This window comes from Ictidomys tridecemlineatus, chromosome 1 (assembly GCF_052094955.1).
Source record: "Ictidomys tridecemlineatus isolate mIctTri1 chromosome 1, mIctTri1.hap1, whole genome shotgun sequence".
In the NCBI taxonomy this organism is placed as follows: domain Eukaryota; kingdom Metazoa; phylum Chordata; class Mammalia; order Rodentia; family Sciuridae; genus Ictidomys; species Ictidomys tridecemlineatus.
The window spans coordinates 184020605-184038692 of record NC_135477.1 but is presented as its reverse complement, the minus strand read 5'-3'; the positions used below and the strand labels follow the sequence as shown (position 1 = coordinate 184038692).

General features: G+C 42.6%; 1 protein-coding gene across 1 annotated transcript; it reads left to right on the top strand.

Annotated features, from left to right (window-relative positions):
• Positions 1–10312: 10312 nt before the first annotated feature.
• On the top strand, positions 10313–11239 carry LOC144367203 (olfactory receptor 2T33-like). Its single transcript, XM_078022729.1, has one exon. The coding sequence runs from the start codon at positions 10313–10315 to the stop codon at positions 11237–11239; it is 927 nt and encodes a 308-aa protein (XP_077878855.1).
• Positions 11240–18088: the final 6849 nt, after the last annotated feature.

The window sequence follows — 18088 nt, the reverse complement described above, 5'->3', positions numbered from 1 at the left end:
AGGAGATAGACACCAAAGAGAGGACTGAGTGACCCTCATGGACATCCAAGCCAGGAGGGCTTACAGGCACCCCAGCCAGACCCTACCTGCAATTGCAAAGCACACCCCTAGCAGAGAAGCACACCTGAGAACACTCAGGTCTGAGAGGCTCAGGAGCCAGGCTGCCAGTGCCCCTCTGCTTCCCAGGCCTCAAAGCTCCCCGTGCTCCTTGTTCCTGGCTGAGTCGTCTTGCGTGGCTCTGTGGTCCTCATGCCTCCTTTTACTCTCTCTCTCTCCCGTGATTTCCCTGGGTTTGAAATTCCCAGGTGTCTTTCAGTCCCTTGACCTGATTCTTGGGGAAACTTCCTAATTTCACCTAAGGAGACCAGGCGTAAGAATGTTCAGGTTTGGAAAGACTCGAGCTGCCCAGGACCTTTTTTTTTTTTTTTCTTCTAATGCTGAAAGAAGCAGGAGGACAGTCAGAAGGCACATTTCTGCCATTCTAGGCTCAGGACTGGTGGGGACACTGGCAGCCTCTGGCAGCCTCAGGGAATTGGGCCAAGGCACTCAGATGCAGGCACAGAGTTTGTGAGGGGATGCCTCCCAGGAGACCAGGAGCAGATAATGCCCACCTAGGAAGCATGGCTTACCAACCACTCACCACCCATGGGCCACGGGGGCTTGATTCAGAAAATGACTTGGCAGCAAGGAGAGCATTTTCCATAATTGTCCTGCAGATAAGGCTTTTAGAAAAGGGAGACTAACCCAAAGGAAACAGCCAAAACAGTAATGAAAATGAAGGTGGGAAAACTTCTCCAAAGAAGAAAACACTGTCCTTATTTTTGACGTTCCTCATCCAGAATGCAGAAGGTGCTCACGTGTTCCCTCAGGGATCTGGGACTGAGTAGCCATGATGTGTGGGTTTCCTGTTCTTGCTTTCCCCCAGGAGTGGGTGCTGCTGTCGAGGACTCTACAAAAGGTGCCGTGTGTTTGGTGCTCACAGAGAGGGCCCTCGGAGAGCTCCACTTGGGGATCAAGGCCAGAGCCAGGAAGCATTAGGCTTCTCAGCAGGTGGGTGCCACCCCTGGGTGATGGTGGGTAGTGGAAAGAGGCCACAGTCAGGAGAGGAGAGAAGGAGCAGTGTGGACAGATGGGATGTTAAATGTGAAGGAAGGAGGAGAACTCATGCTCAGGGTACCATGTTGCCTGAGTGACTGACAGGGTGGAGTACTGGTGGAAGCCAAGACAGAAACAGTCCCATCATGCAGTTCCCTGTGGACCTTCCTTGGTAACACCTGCGCCTGGAAACAGCAATCATCATTTGACTTCATCACCATTGAGCAGAAATGCTTTTGCCTTTTACATGCTTCATATTTTCATGTAATTATTTTTTTACTGATTAGCATTATACTACATGAATATATAACAATCATTTTTATTCTGACATTGAATATTTGTGACTGTGAAGAAAGTAACTGCCATGAAGATTTCTATGGTGACCTATTTTGCTTTTTTTTTTTCTGATTAGTGGACATATAATCTCAGTCATCTTGGATATATTCTTGTGACTAAAATTGCTTGGTTATGGGTAATGTCTATTTTTAAAAGAAACAAACATTTTCCAGAATAGCTTTAACACCTTATTTACAAGTCAATGACGCATCAGAATTCCCCAGTGCCCAAGGATGACGATAAGTCAGTACTTTGCTGAAAACACTGGAGTGAAGTTGTGCAGAGTGTGATCCAGCAGCTAATAAGCCCAACCTGGCTGCAGTCACAGGGGAGAAAAGATACATTTGGTGTGAAATGTTCTGGAGAGACTGACAAAACCTTCAGATCCACTGTCAATATTTTTACTCATGGGTGTGTGCAATGGCTTCTCCTTCATTTTTGGTTGAGATACTTGTTGAACATGAATGGCTCACTGGTAACAGCTCCTAACATGATGTGCAACAATAGACCCAGCCCCCACCCGAGCAATAAAGTTGCATGGCTGCTCACATCCTTCCACTCCTCACATACCCTCTTCAACCTGCCCCTTCATTCTGAATTTCTAGTTTATCATCCTATGGCCACAAAGATCTGCAGAGAAGTGGGGATTAGCCCAATGTGTGTCTACAAGGCACCATTGAACACACAGGCACTGCTCCCCATGGACAGGCCAACACTTCCCGCCCACGAGAATCCCAACCTTCTCCCACTGTTCACCCACTCTTACTTCCTGCACAGCTGCGATGCTTCTAGTGACACACTGGTTGACGGAGCCTGTTGCTGGAGTGCTGGGCATGCAGCACGTGTCTTGTACTTCTGTGCGCCTCGGCCTCCCCAGCTGTTGGTGACGTCTGTCTGTGAAGCTCTTATAGGTGTGGCCAACTCATTCCCACTGCTGTCTTGTGTGTGGAATCCTGTTCCATGACTCATATGACTTACCAGAGCTTCCCCTGGTGACAGGGACAAGCTGCTCCTCTTTGGGACACCTGCAAACACTGGTGGTGAGGGCACTCCAGCATTCGACCCCGGGCACACATCTTGATGCATGTCAGATTGACATTTGCCAGAGAGTAGAATAGCAAGATCCTGATGTCTCTGAACATTGGGATGAAAAAAAAAGGTCATTCAAACCATCCAAGGAATGGAGATTAAAATAAGGTATGATAAAACTTAGAGAACATTATGAGCTATATGAACAAATATTAAATTTGTATTACCACCAAATAACAATTCAGAATTATGAAAGTTCTACATAAAGACCAAAATCTTTCCTAAGGAAATATTAACATTGCTGAGAAAAAAATGAATTAAATCATAGCTAATGGAGAAACATAAATTCCCTACCAACTATATAATTTTTTAAAAGGGGGATTTTCTCCAACTTGCTTCCTAAATTCATTCAATATTGCCCTCCATTAAATTCCCTCAGTGAGTCAGTGTGTGTGTGTACATGTGCACACTGCAGAACTTTTAATCATGTTAGAGAATAAAGTACTCCAAACAGACTTCATTTTTCCAGTTGTCTTCCAATTCCACAATTGAAATTGTTTGTGCTATAGAGTAACAGAACTTACTTAAAATTTGATAATTAAGTAATTATTATTGTTGAGCAAATACAGGTCAATAAAGCAAAATTGGGCAACTACAACAGAACTCATGCCCTGATTACTGACTTAAGGACAAAGGAGACTGTGGGAAAGCTCTTGTCTTTGTGTGGAAACCGGTTGATTCAATTGAATATCCACATACACTTAAAGAGACTTATTTTGTAGCTAATCTCTAAAACCAGGAAGCTTTTTATCTCAATATTTAAGGTACAGCAATAATTTCAAGAAGATAATGTAGGCAAATGTTATCAGGGTTTAGGTAAAGAAGTATTTTTTAAATTTTTTTTAATTGTAGGTGGATAAATACCTTTATTTTATTTACGTGGTGCTGAGGATTGAACCCAGGGCCTTACATATGTGAGACAAGAACTCTACCACTGAGCCCCAGCCCCAGCCCCTAGGTAAAGTAGTATTTTATATGTGGAAAAAAAAATACCTTGCCAAGCATGAAAAAAAATTGATAAGCTAAAGAAAGATTTACTTTAAACTATACAATGAATTGAAATGCAAGCAGCTCAAACCAGCTGAAATAGCCATGTAGCTATGCTGTGAAAGAATCTCCACATACCTAGATAATGTCCCAGAGCTCAGTAAACAAGGCCAATCATCTTTTTTTTTTAAATTTTAATGTTATATATGACAGCAGAATGCATTAGATGAAAGGATAAAGAAAATGTGATATTCTCTTTTACTGCTGAGTAATGTTCCATTGTGTATATATGCTACATTTTTTTTAATCCATTCATCTATTAAAGGGCATCTAGGTTGGTTCCACAGTTTAGCTATTGTGAATTGTGCTGCTATAAACATTGATGTGGCTGTGACCCTGTAGTATGCTGTTTTTAAGTCCTTTGGGTATAGGCTGAGGAGTGGGATAGCTGGGTCAAATGGTGGTTCCATTCCCAGTTTTCCAAGGAATCTCCATACTGTTTTCCATGGGGGCTGCACCAAGTTGCAGTCCCACCAGCAATGTATGAGTGTGCCTTTTCCCCCACATCCTTGTCAACACTTATTGTTGTTTGTATTCTTAATAGATGGCATTCTGAATGGAATGAGAAGAAATCTGGATGGATTTGCATTTCTCTAATTACTAGAGATATTGAACATTTTTTTATATATTTGTTGATTGATTATATATCTTCTTCTGAGAAGTACCTGTTCAGTTCCTTGACCCATTTATTGATTGGGTTATTTGTTTTTTGGTGTTAAGATTTTTTTTTAAGAGAGAATTTTTTCAATATTTATTTTTTTTTAGTTTTTTGGGGTCACAACATCTTTGTTTTTGTATGTGGTGCTGAGGATCCAACCCAGGCGGTATGCATGCCAGTCGAGTGCGCTACCTCTTGAGCCACATCCCCAGCTCTAGTGTTAAGATTTTTGAGTTCCTGGGCTGGGATTGTGGCTCAGCGGTAGAGCACTCGCCTAGCACAGGCAGGACCAGGGTTTGATTCTCAGCACCACATAAAAATAAAGGCATTGTGTTGTGTCCATCTACACCTAAAAAATAAATATTAAAAAAAAAGATTTTTGAGTTCCTTATATATCCTAGAGATTTATACTGTATCTGACAACCATGTGGTAAAAATCTGTTCCCATATTGTAGGCTCTCTATTCACCTCACTGACATTTTCTTTTGCTGAGAGGAAGCTTTTTAGTTTGAATCCATCCCATTTATTGATTCTTGGAATTAATTCTTGTGCTATAAGAGTTTTTTTAAAGAAGTTGGGGCTTAATCCTAGTTCAATCATCTTGCAGTGTCACTTCACAGCATTGTTAGTCAGTGTTGGAAAGATATGAGCAAAACTTAAATGATGTCCATCATCACTTACCACTTCAAACTCAGAAGGTCTCAAGTTAATAAGAGAAAATAACAAAAGTTGCCCCATACATAAAGGAGAGTCTTTTACGGCTGGTTGGGAAAGCCATTGTAGGAGACATTTTTGTATTATCTAAAAAATTAAGCTCCACATTCTCTTTGTCCTGCCAATTTCACTCCTAGGTGTAGATACCCCAAATTTGCAAAAATATTTACTGAACACATGCACAAAAGTGTCTGGAGAGCATCATTTCCATCATCACAAAAATGAAAAGTAGTCTAACATCTTCTAACATTGAAACAGAATGAACAGGTAATTTTGCACCAAATCTAATATTTAGGTACCTATTATTGTATGGATGAATTTCAGAAATACAATTCTGGAGAAAATAAGACAAATGTAGCACATGCTGTCTGATCCCATTGACATGTACTTCACCTTATTAGGGAAACTAAAGGAAAAGTTAGTGCTTGCATTTTCACAGGAGAGGCAGAGCTCTCAGAGGTGCGCTCATTACCCTCCCTGCAGCAACCACCAAGGGCATGGCAGGGATTGACCATCATGGCCTGGCTCACCTTGGAGTGAGCAGGTACACACAGCACCACAATAGGGTGTGGGGGTGCATGTCTTGGTAAGAGGGCTTGGGAAAGAGCACGAGCCCTGAGCCCACAATGTGGGGTGGTGGTGGGAGGGTCACTGTTCCTGCAGTCAGCCAACAGGAACAAGCCTATGAGGGATCTTCTCATATCCCATGGACAGGGAGGGCACAGGAGGTCAAAGCTAACAGTAACTGGTGTCAGTGTGACAGCCGGGAGTGTGCTGGCTTGGAGCTCTAAGACTTGGCATGTGCCTTGGTTCCTCTGCCCTGACCTGATTACAGAGGGTCTTGTGTTGTGTTGGCCTCTCATGGTCAACAGCCGTCCTGGGTGTGATGCTGATGGTTTGTTTCCTGCTGATGCTGTAACACTGAACACACCCTCAGTGACTTCAACAGTTCAAGTGCATTGCCTTCCTTCTGGAAGATACATGTCAAAATCGACCTCAGGAGACTAATAGCAGGCTGCCTCCTCCTGGAAGCCCTAGGGCAGAACTGTCCTTTCCCCATCCCACCTTCTGGAGACCCCTAGAGCTCTGGCCCCTGGCCCCCTTTCTCCATCCCCATCCATATTTGGAGTATTGGGTAAATGCCTCATTCCGGCATTTCAACCATTCTCTCTCCTGCCTCCTTCTCACTTTTAAGCATCCTGTCATTACTTTGGACTCACTTATATAATCCATATTTTAATATCAGCCTATTAGAAGCTTTAATTCTGTCTACAAACTTTTCTTGGCCATGTAAACTAACACACTGACAGATTCCTGCAATTGCTACATGGAAGTCTTTATGAAGCCATTTTCTCCCTACCATGTTGGCATTAAGTTAACTTTGCAATTTTAAAATAAATTCAAGGTCAGTTTTTAACAAGACCAAAGCTCAATTGCTAATCCCCCCTCAGCTCTGGATGCCTCAGGCTGTGTTCTCTAGCCACCTCCATTTCTCACCTCGACAATCTATACAGCAATTGGTAGGTAAGTTTACTTTGGCATATGCAGTTCACTATAGCAGTATGATTCTTTCACTTCATTCATTTATCTATTTCAATGAAGTTAAAATTGAAACTATTTCAATAGCTATTTAAAACATATTACAAATATTTCAACAGAAATAAGAAAATTTGACTTTAAAAGCAGACTGTACCCATGTGCTCTATCAATCACATTCTGCATCTGATTGGGATTGGACACTTTGCTAAAAGTCAGCACCTGTAGACAGGAAACACATCACAGAATCAGTCTGTGACACCTGGCAATGTGAGAGCTCTCCCCAGCACTGTTGCTGTTATAATGGATGTTGTTACCTAGACACAAAGATGCAAACATACAAATAAAGTAAAACTCTCTTTCATAAATGCAAATTGGCACCTGTACTTTAGCATTGATTCTCTTAAATTTAGTTAAAAGGGGACAAAAAAAATAGCTGAATTCTACCCTTGGCTTCATTTCATTCCAGTTATAGTTTTTGACAGTGGCTGATATCAGTGGTTCATTTTTTAATCTTCTCTTTTATTGAAATTCAGAAAAGAAATATCAGGATCCTATAACTTCACACATAGATGTGTTTTAAAATCATGACCTTTTCCCAGGACACTTATTTACATTTTCTTTTTACTCCGGAATGATCCTCTATTATTTTATGACTCATAGCTTTCTGAAGCATACAAATAAGTCAGAATCCTGGGAATCTTTAAAACAGCCCTGAAATCCAAACCTCTCTGACCCTGAAGTGTCACGTCACGTGGCTCTGGCTAATGAGAGTGCTTCCAGCCCCTGTGGGTACAGGTCACACACCCTGTAGCTGTGCATGGGCACTGATATACTCCAACTGGACACAGCAGCAGCAAGTCACTCCTGCAGTGCGAGGGGACTGCGACCATGCTTCTCACAGAGGACGCAGATGCAGCCTGCTGCAGTGAGTGTCCCCTCACGTGGGTAGGGGATGCCAGTCCTAGCACTTCATGCTCAACAAGTTTGAGAAAATCCTCTGTTCCCTGTTGTGCTTGTTACGCCCGGAGAGCTGCAGCGTGTGTTAGCTGGTGCTCACCAGCTGGATTCTTTAACAGCCCATGGATTCCCTCAAATAAAAGGTCTGTATGATATTATTTGCTACAGAAGATCATCTCAGTACACTGGGTATGAAACTTAACATTTTAATATCAAATTTTGGCGAAGAGTCTGAAAAAAAGTATAGAAAAGAAAATTACAGGCACTGCTTTAAATTTCCCATGATCACCCAAAAGCTTTTTTAAAAGGAAGAAGGGCAGGGGAATGCTGTGCTCCTCACAACATTGCAAAGACAGGGAAAAAGCAACCGTTTTCACATCACTCTAAGAAAAAGCTGTGGAAGCAGATGGAAATGTGGGTAAGAAATCTCCAAACCCATGAAGTCAGAGGGAAGAAAGAAAAAGGAAATTTTTGTTTTTCAGGATAATACATTTTTTCAACCCTGGGATTTGAGCTTCCTTTCCTCCTTTTAATGGCATGTTGTATTTTATTTTCGAGCAGAGTTAACGCTTTATTACTCTTTTAGCAACACTTTGTATCCATGATCATTGTTCTAGAAATGAACCCCAAATAATCCTATTTGCATAGCTTTGCAAATATTTTTAACTAGTGTCAACTTACTTCATTTGTGTAATATAAAATTAAACACAAGTAAAAACTTTGTAATGGACTGAAAAGTCATGGGAGTTGTTGAATTTATTCTCTAAAAATTCATAAGCCTCTCTTGCATGACTTAAGCAAAAGGATCACTGAAGTTGTCCTATTTCATGTGACATCTTATCACTTTATTAAAGTAAAAGCTGTAACATCTGTGGTCAAATGTCTGTTAAACGCACATAAATGCTCAGGAAAGTGCGTGGAAGTGCAAGGCGGCCACTGATGTGTACAGGAATAAGCAAAGTGTGCTGCCCACAGCCAGTGGGGGCACTAGTGACCCTCGAGAAGGAGGGAACTCTAACACACCAAGCAGCACCCATGCACCCGAGTCAAGGTCATGGACAGCAGGTAGTGCAAATAGACAAGGATGGGAGTGACTTCCTCCAGGTGCACTTCCTAGAGTCACAGATTTATAGAGGGAGAGAGAATGGAGGCTGCTAGTGGCCTGGGAGAAGAACGAGGAGTTCTCTCTAATGGTGCACGGTTCCATTTTGGGGAGATGAAAAGAGTTTTCTGGTGAGAGTTGTACCATTATGTGAATATACTTAATGTCACTGTGTCACTGTTCACTTAAAGATGTTTAATACAGTGCAAAAAATTAAAGGAACTTGCCCAACATCCTAAAGTTACTGAATTACATAATGATTTCTAAACAGGTTTTAAGCTTAGTGCATCTTTAACACTGAGAAGTTGGAGTAAGGAAGAATGGGTTAGGGTTTCCTCCAGCCTTGGGAAGCCAGTGAGAGCCATGGCCAGGGTTTTCATGTGGTCACCAGGCACACAGATCATGCTTCAGAGATTCGGGGGAGTGCAGAGCACAGAGGTTGGCAGGTGAAGACATATTTGACAAAGAAGTATGTCCACAGGATGGAGCAATCCAAGGCAGGATGCTCTCCAGTTATGGCTAGCATTTGGACTTAGGGTGGATCTTGGCACTCCCTAAGAGCTGCATACCTTCTACCATGTATGATGAAGCAGGCAGCATCCCTGAGGACAGACTAGTAGCCATATCTGTCCAGTTCTGGGCTTCTTCATCCAGTTCTAGCAGGAGAAGATCAAATACAAAAATTGACTTAAAGATTTTGATTCTATGGGGAATGAGGAAGAAATTAATGTTTCTGCACACTTTTGTAATAAAGAAGCAGGATTTTTCCTTACCCAGTAAATAGTGCATTTTTGCTACTGCCAGGAACAATACAAAGTACTGTTGAAGGATTAATGAGAGGGTGCATTGAGCAAGAGAGCTCCACACTAACAAACTCAAATAACACTGATTAAGTTTAAAACTGTGGAAGTGACTAAGGTACTACCAACTTCACATGAGGTTATGCTTCTGTCTGCAGACGCTGTCTTCCTGCCTTCTAGATCTGAGAAGGTAAGCCCTCCAGTTTTAGAAAGGGCTTTCCAGATTCAGTCGACGTCAGGGAAAACATTATGATTTGGGTAGTTTAACCAATTTTCATGTGTTTTAGATTTGGAATCTTCATTATTAAGTACATCATTTTTTGAAAGTAAGATATTGACAATTCATCTCTAACAATATTGATCATGTAGGACACCATTAAAGCATCAATGTGAATGACACATGAACACCATTTCCTGCTCACCCATTTATTTGGGCACCAATTAACTAAAAAGCCTCTCTTGCATGTCAGTTGCAACTTCTCAAGAATTAGAATTTGGTTTGCCAATTAATCAACACTCAACCTAGGAGGCATTTATCATGTGTAACTTCAAAATGACAAAAAAAAAAACCTTTAAGTTAATTTTATCTTGATTTAAACATGTTTGAAAAGTAGATGAAGCCGGGTGCGGTGGCACATGCCTATAATCCCAGCAGCTCGGGAGACTGAGACAGAAGAATTGCAGGTTAAAAGCCAGCCTTAGCAATGGTGAGGCACTAAGGAACTCAGTGAGACCCTGTTTCAAAATAAAATACAAAACAGGGCTGGGGATGTGGCTCAGTGGCCGAGCACCCCTGAGTTCAATCCCCAGCACCAAAAAGAAAAACAAGAAGAAAAATGAAAGATAAAGGATTTGAAATAGATTTCATTATTACACATGTGATTATTTAGAAGGATATAAATAACAAGGGGCATTTAAAAAATTAATCTCTCTCCTATGTTTCCACTGACAGTGTCTCTTCTGTTGTTTGAAATCATGGAAAGTGGGAACACCAGTTCTGACTTCATTCTCCTAGGTCTCTTGGGCCACTCCAGGGCCCAACAGTTTCTCTTTGGGATGGTGCTGACAATAGCTTTCACCTCCCTAGTGAGCAATGCCCTAATGATTCTCCTGATTCAGTGGGACCTCCGGCTCCATACGCCCATGTACTTCCTCCTGAGCCAACTGTCCCTCATGGACGCCATGGTGGTTTCCACCATTGTGCCCAAAATGGCTGCTGACTACTTGACTGGAATCAAGTCCATCTCCCCTGCCGGCTGTGGCTTCCAGATCTTCTTCCTTCTCACTCTGGGTGGTGGAGAGTGCTTCCTCTTAGCAGCCATGTCCTATGACCGCTATGTGGCCGTATGCCACCCTCTGCGCTATCCCATGCTCATGAGCTGGCCACTGTGTCTGAGGATGACCATGGGGTCCTGGTTCCTGGGAGCAGCTGACGGGCTGATGCAGGCAGTTGTTGCCCTGAGCTTCCCATTTTGCAGCAGGCGAGAGATAGACCATTTCTTCTGTGAGGCCCCCACACTGGTGCGCTTGGCTTGTGCTGACACGTCTGTCTTTGAGAATGTCATGTACATCTGCTGTGTGTTGATGCTCCTGGTGCCCTTCTGTCTCATCCTGACCTCCTACAGTCTCATCCTGGCTGCTGTCCTCCACATGCGCTCCCCAGAAGCCCGCAAGAAGGCCTTTGCCACTTGCTCCTCACACGTGGCTGTGGTGGGGCTCTTTTATGGAGCTGCCATTTCTAACTACATGAGACCCAAATCCTACAGGTCAGCTCACTATGATAAGGTGGTGTCAGCCTTCTATAGCATCCTCACCCCTATGCTGAACCCCCTCATCTACAGCCTGAGGAACAGCGAGGTCAAGGGGGCCCTAAGAAAGTGTATGGCCAGTGTGTGGCCTTGAATAATGACTACAAGGTCATCTACTTGCCCAAACAGGAAGGCCTGTACTAAGACCTTGGTATTTCTAGGGAGAAGGTATTTAACTTTCAAATATACATAGATATAGATATAAATATATTTTTTCTGCTTTACTCTGGATCATGCGTGAAGGTCCACACTTTGAGTTTGTTTACTGAGCTGACTTCAGCAGGTCAAACTGTGTATTGTTAAAACTCTGTCAATTAAAATGTCAGTAATATTTCTATGTTATGCACTACAGTGGTTTCTTTTTAAAATAATGAACTAAGTGTCCAGTAACTTTGAGGATTGAGGTTCTTTGCTGCCCGTCAGTGTAGGATTTCCACAGTTGGGAGCTTAGACTGCAGGCATCCTCTTCAGAGGTTTCCACAAGTCTCTGCACTTGCAGCTCACGCCCACCTCAAGCAACATGGCCCACTGAGGCAGGAAGGCGGAGCACCCCTTGGGACAGGAGCCTCAGCAAGGGAACGAGGCAGGGAGGCTGTGCAGTCCTGGAGGAGACATGGGCCTGGATAGCACTCTTCACTGCCCCTACGGCGTCAGCAGTGGGGGCTCTTCCCTAGTGTCCTTCCCCTCCTCCAGCCACGGCCAACCGCAGAACCTGTAAAGCGCTTCCTCGTGGACAGCAGAGCCTCGCCCCAACCCTGGTGCTAATGGAGGCTTGGAAATTAAAGGAAGCTTGGAGTTTGAGCTCCTGAGACGGGAGCCCCCAGCCAGCGCATATGGAGCTGCAGCGTCGCAGGACGGCGCCCCCTGCCGGTCCCACGAGGCTGTGCAGCTGCGCGGTTACCCTGGCCCTGGGCGTGGCCGCTCTGAGACTGTCTAGAGGCCGAGTGGCCGCAGGCGCTGTCTGTACCTGGGTGTTTCCCTCCAAGGTCAGGTCGCTGGTCAGAGTCCCGTGTCGCACTTCGGTGGGTCTGCTGTTTTCCTGCCAGTGGTCCTCCCTGGCTGGTGCCTTCGCGTTCCTCGGCCTGGCCCATCGCTTAGCGGAGAGGTGTCTGCGCAGTGTGCAGTGCGAGCCTCAGTGACCGAGCTGTCTCCAGCCTCTCTATGTGTCACATGCCTCTGCTCCTCTAGGCGATGGCGGTGACTTACTCAGCCCCTTTTCAGAGCGTTTGCTGACTTCAGCCAGCAATGAACACGGATCCTAACTGTTCCCAGTATTATCGAAACTTTTCCATTTTGGCCAATTCTTGTGAGCACTTGGCTTTTCATTTGAATTTTCCTGATGAAGAATGGGCCTTGAGGACTTGTCCTTAGCGGATTGTCTATGTACTTATGTTCCTTTTTGTGTTTTGAACTATTTCAGTTTTGGAAAAGGAGTCTGTGGATACTTCCAAACCAAACACAGCCATAGATTTCATAACAAAAAGTATAGAGCACTCAGAACACTACTGGGAGTTTTAGAAAAAAAAATCATGAATTTTCTGACATACCCTGTAAATAAATGCCCAAATAAATTAATATGTATATGTGTGATATTTCTCTTCCACCTCCTCTCTTTTGCTAGAAACTGTAACTTTATTCCTTTTAATTATGATTTCTTACAAACTACTGGTCTTCCATTGGAGGGCAGATTCCACTGAAAATCTAAGAGCTTTTTAAAATTGGGACTTGGGTGTTTTGGAACAATCTTTGTTTAACAAATGTTTACATACTCCCAATAATTAATAAGGAATAATTTGACACCTTTAAATAAATTGTTGAATTTGCAAAGAAAATAAATTTGGCTATGCATTTTTAATAGACCTATCTTTCACACATATTTGTGTGATCTTCAAAGACAAAGCTAGTGAATTAAAAAACCATCCCAAGGCTGTGGTTTAAAATACCACCTACAGTGATTACTGTTGTGTTTCTTTTCTCCTCTTCTGCTAATCTTGTCTTGATCTGGTTCCCATCTTCACCACCTTTCCTTCTCTTGAATATGTCTCAATGTTGTCCCTGGTCAGGTGATGGAAGCTGCAGAGGACTCCAAGCAGAGCAGGAATAAAATATGCTGAGTAAACAGAGCAGGGTGCAGAGGCTCAGAAAAACTTTATTTTTTCTCTTAAAATTGTTTTTTCTTGATCTTTTTTCTTCTTGTTATCATCATTACCATAAATTTAATTCTACATGATTAATTGATGGCAAAACAGTCCATCCCTTCTCCCCTGAGAGCCAGCCTTGCCATTGCTCCCCCTGGAGTGCCAGGGATGCCCTAGGTGTCCACCACTGTCACCATGATACTTAGGCCCGCTCCCGCCCCCTCCTTCCCAGGCCATGCCTTGGGGACTGGCTCCTTCTGCTGCCCTATGGAAAGACCACTGTTTTCTCCCTGAGGCCGCTTGCCACAGGGCTCCCAGTGAGGACCTGCCTCCTGTGCTTCTGATTACTAGTTCCAAATGACTCTTGTGCAGTGCGTTTGCCAAATCCATCCCATCTGAAAGAGTGCCAAGTCCAGGCAGCTCTGGTGCCCTCAGCCACTCCCTTGGACGTGTCTCTTTGCACAAGCCAGGGCTCAGGGCCATTGGGGTGAGGGTGACTGATGCCCCAGTGAGTAGAGGACACTAACTGAGAAATGCTGCCTGTGGTGTTTACCTGGTGAGGTCCAGGGAGGTGGAGGTGGCCCTGCAAGTGCACAGTGGGACTCGGGGCTCCTGGGTGAGCCTGCAGCAGAGCGCACACCCACCTCAATGCCTCACCAGTGCACTGGGCATCCATCCTGCCAGGCCTGCCTGGTTCTGGGGGACTGATCTGTTTGCCGAGAGCATGAGGTCCAGTGGAGGGGGACTTTACCACTGAATTTAGAGAACTGAAGACGCTGAAGCCTCTGAGAGTGCTGGGTGGAGGGTGTGTGCTGCAGAAAGCAGCCAGGCTTGGAAGGGAGGCAGGTAGGTAAGATCCACCACCCAAACTCTCAGACGCAGTGGAAGGCCTGCAGACCAGGACTTAGGAGGAGTGAGGAAATGTGATGGAGCAGAGTGTGTGTGTACTTAAAAGTGAGTTCCAGAAGAAATGTCTGCATTAGGAGGAAACTGTATGTGTATGTGGCAGAACTAGAGGCAGCTAATTAATTCAGTTTTCTTTAAAATAATATTTTAAATTTTCATCTCATAAAATGGTGCATGCTAAGCATTTTGAGTAACACGTACTAGAATTGTGCTTGGTTGTGGGTTCCTCAAATTACAACTTAATAGAAATTTTCAGAGCAGCCAATAAATGTCATGAGAGGCAGTAGAAATTTTCCCTTCCCAGATCTCACTTGCCCAAGTTAGTGAATTTTATTTTCATTAATATGTTCCTAGAATAAATTCTGATTTCAAAATGTACAACATTCTTCAATAAGTACATGTATATATACATATATATAAACATACATACTGTTTCCCTTCTGAGTTAAAAATTAACTTTATGCCACAAGTCAACTTTCAGAAATTAATTCAATACAACAAATTAATAACAATTTTATTTCAATAAATGTAACACCAATGGCAAATATCAGTAGATTAAAAGAAATATAAATGTATAAAGTATAACACAAAATTTTGGCTTTGTTAATATAGAACATTTAGAGACAATGATATTCATGACCTATTTCTCCTAACAAAATCTGAGAAATAACCATAAAAAAATTGAACAATGGTTAACTAAATTTTTCTGCATCTAGTTGAAATTTCCTATGTTACAAAACAAGAATCTGAAGACTTTAGGGGCGAGGGGGTACTGGGGATTGAACTTAGGTACACTGGACCACTGAGTCACATTCCCCAGCCCTATATTGTATTTTATTTAGAGACAGGGTCTCACAGATTTGCTTAGTGCAAGTGATTTGCTTTGGAAAACTGCTTTTAGTGAGGCTGTCTTTGGACGTGTGATCCTCCGGTCTCAGCCTTCCAAGCTGCTGGGATTACAGGCGTGCAATCTCATGTCTGCTCTCAAGACTTTTGATTTATAGGGGTGGGAAAGAGTTTCTGTGTCACCAGCGAAGTCCTGGTGTGACTATATTTACTCCTGAGTTTGGGCTCTGAAAGAATTCTCTTTGTCTACTGTGACCTTTCAATCTTGGCATTGATCTTGACATTGAAATTTCTTCTCCTGTTCATACCCTGTAGTGTTCTGATTGGCCTATTGCTTTCTTTCTATTACCTCCCTGCCCTTTTTTAAATGAAATTACCTAGAAGATTTATGCTGATGTTTTTCTCTATTCTTTTCTCCATACCACGGTCTATGTTTCCTATTTCCTTAAAATAAAGTGTCTGTTTTGACCTTGAATCAAAGTCTCTGTGAAGCATTAACCACACTGGTTAAACTTCAGATGTAACTGACTCATTGCTTATTTTAAATGATAAAACCTTAGGTATACAGAGATGCTTAGAAAATTTTACAAGATGTTATAGAAAAGCAGATTTAAAAGTTCATTAAAAAGTATTAAAATCATGTGGAGAACATATTTTGGGGCCAGCTTCCAAGGTTACAGAGGAGAGGTGGGTAAGAAGTCTGTGGTGCATGTCTCTCCAACATTAACAAGGATTTGTGGATCGAGGTGGGGAAACAGACTTCACCCTGGGAAAGAGTTGCATGTCCAGGGGAGAAGCTGCCAGGTGTGTACCAGGTTCTTTCTCCCTCCTTACACATTTAACTAGCTTGCTGCTAGAGCACTCATCTTTGGTTTCAGGTGTAACTCTGCCTGTCAATCCAGATGCCACTGAATGGCACAGAAGGTATAGTTTCATTAATAATCCTGGCATCTTAGGAGTGTGCTCCAGACCTGGGGTGATGGGTGGGCACAGTTGTGAAATGTGCCTGTGGAAATTCTAGATGCCTCATAGAAATTGCACCTGGAGGTAGAAGCAGGACACTGAGGGAGACAGGAGTGAGCGATGTTGGCTTCCCAGGGCTGCAGGGAAAATGTGGATGGCTGGTAGATGCAGTGAACACCACAGTAACACAGTCAAGTCAGAAATGCACAGGAGGAAGAACTTAGGAGCAACTGAAAATATTTGATGTCCATTTGAAAATTCTGTCTGTGGTAAGTCTTTAATGGCACCTGCAATGGGCACGGGGTCTGCTAAAGACAGGGATCTCAGTAGTAAATGGTCAGGGGGTGACTTCAATAAAGTGGAAAATTAATTGGAAAAGCAAAACCAGAGGGAAAATATGCTTCCAGAGACACAGTATTGCTCAGTTTGAGTTGCGAGTGATTTTCACTGATTTAGGAAATGTTTGTGACCAACCATCTCACAGGAGGCACATTGCCTGAAGTCTTCACCTGAGTGAAGGTTCATCAAGGTTTCTGAGCTGTGGGTCAGAGCCTTTGGAACAGCCAGGACAGGGGCACAGGCAGGGTCCCAAACCTCACTCAGCGCTGGTCTTTTTGACTCACTTCTAAGTCATTTAATTAAAAAAAGGACCACAGCAAAATGCTGCTACCAGTCCAGGGAATTAGAAATAAGGTTAAGAATTGATCTAGTGCATGATACAGAAACAACATTTATAAAAAATATACGCAAGGCTAAATCATTTATACACTGTTAGTGACTTAATTTTCATATGTGCAAATATAAAAATTAATTATATTTAAGCTCAATAGTAATTGTCAATGAGATGATCAATTTTTTGTTGTTCTTAATTATATATATATATATATCAATTATATGTCTATATATTAATTAGACATATCAATCATAGATGTATATAATCTCCATATTGAGGGAGAGATTATATATACAGAACATTACAAATAAGTATAAAGTAAGGATACAAGTAACCACCTTCCAAGTATAAATAAATGAACACCTATGACTTCCCATATGTAGAATAAAAAAGTTATGATTCAAATTCTACACAATAAGAAAACATAGAAAAGTAAAATATATTTGTAAATATATATTGTTGATTTTGACTACATGTAGCTTTCATTTCTTACATATAAACAAGGACAATATTTAAAATCCTCCTATATTTCATCCTCTGTAAGTTTTATCTACTTAAAATTTTATTTAAAATGAAGTTTCATTGTCATGATATTTATGTGTCTATTTTTTTAAAGAGAGATAATTTTTTTAATATTTATTTATTTATTTATTTTAGTTTTCAGTTGTCACAACATCTTTATTTTTTATTTTTATATGGTACTGAGGATCAAACCCAGTGCCCCATGTATGCCAGACGAGCGCACTACCGCTTGAGCCACATCCCAAGCCCCTATGTGTCTATTTGTGTATTTACTCATTTGTTCATGGGCTGCTGTGGAGTATGCTCTTGAGGGAGGACTCTCACATCCCAGGCTCATGGTAGAGTGGTCTCTCTAGCATGGTCATGAGTTCAGCACCCATGATTGAGCAACTGCTGAAGGCCAGGTCTGTCCTGGTCAGTGTCCATCATGAGGTTAACCCTGGTGGAGAAACGACAATGAGAGGTGAGTGGAATTGACCTGTTCATTTAATAAACAGAAGGCGAAGGTGGGCTGCAAACCCCACACAGCAGAACAGTAAGGAGACCAGAGGAGTCCGGGTCCAGCAGGAGCATTGGGATTTTAAGAAGCCTGTGCAGGGTAGGCCTCTTTAAGAAGGTGAGAGCTGACCAAAGACTGGACTTCAGTTTGTTACGTGGAATTAACTGACACTTTGAGACCCAACATAGACTCAAAGGCCAATTGAGCAAGCTAAGCATGACTCAGGAGCAGATCAAGTGCAGGCTCGCTCTGTGAAACAAGCTATGAGTCTTGATTACAAAGCATGCATCAGTAACCTCACTTATCAGGCAGACCTATGTAAGTGACATCGAGATGCAGCACTGTTTTCTTTTTCTAATTAATTAATTATCTCTTTTTAGGAAAAGCAGAATCGAG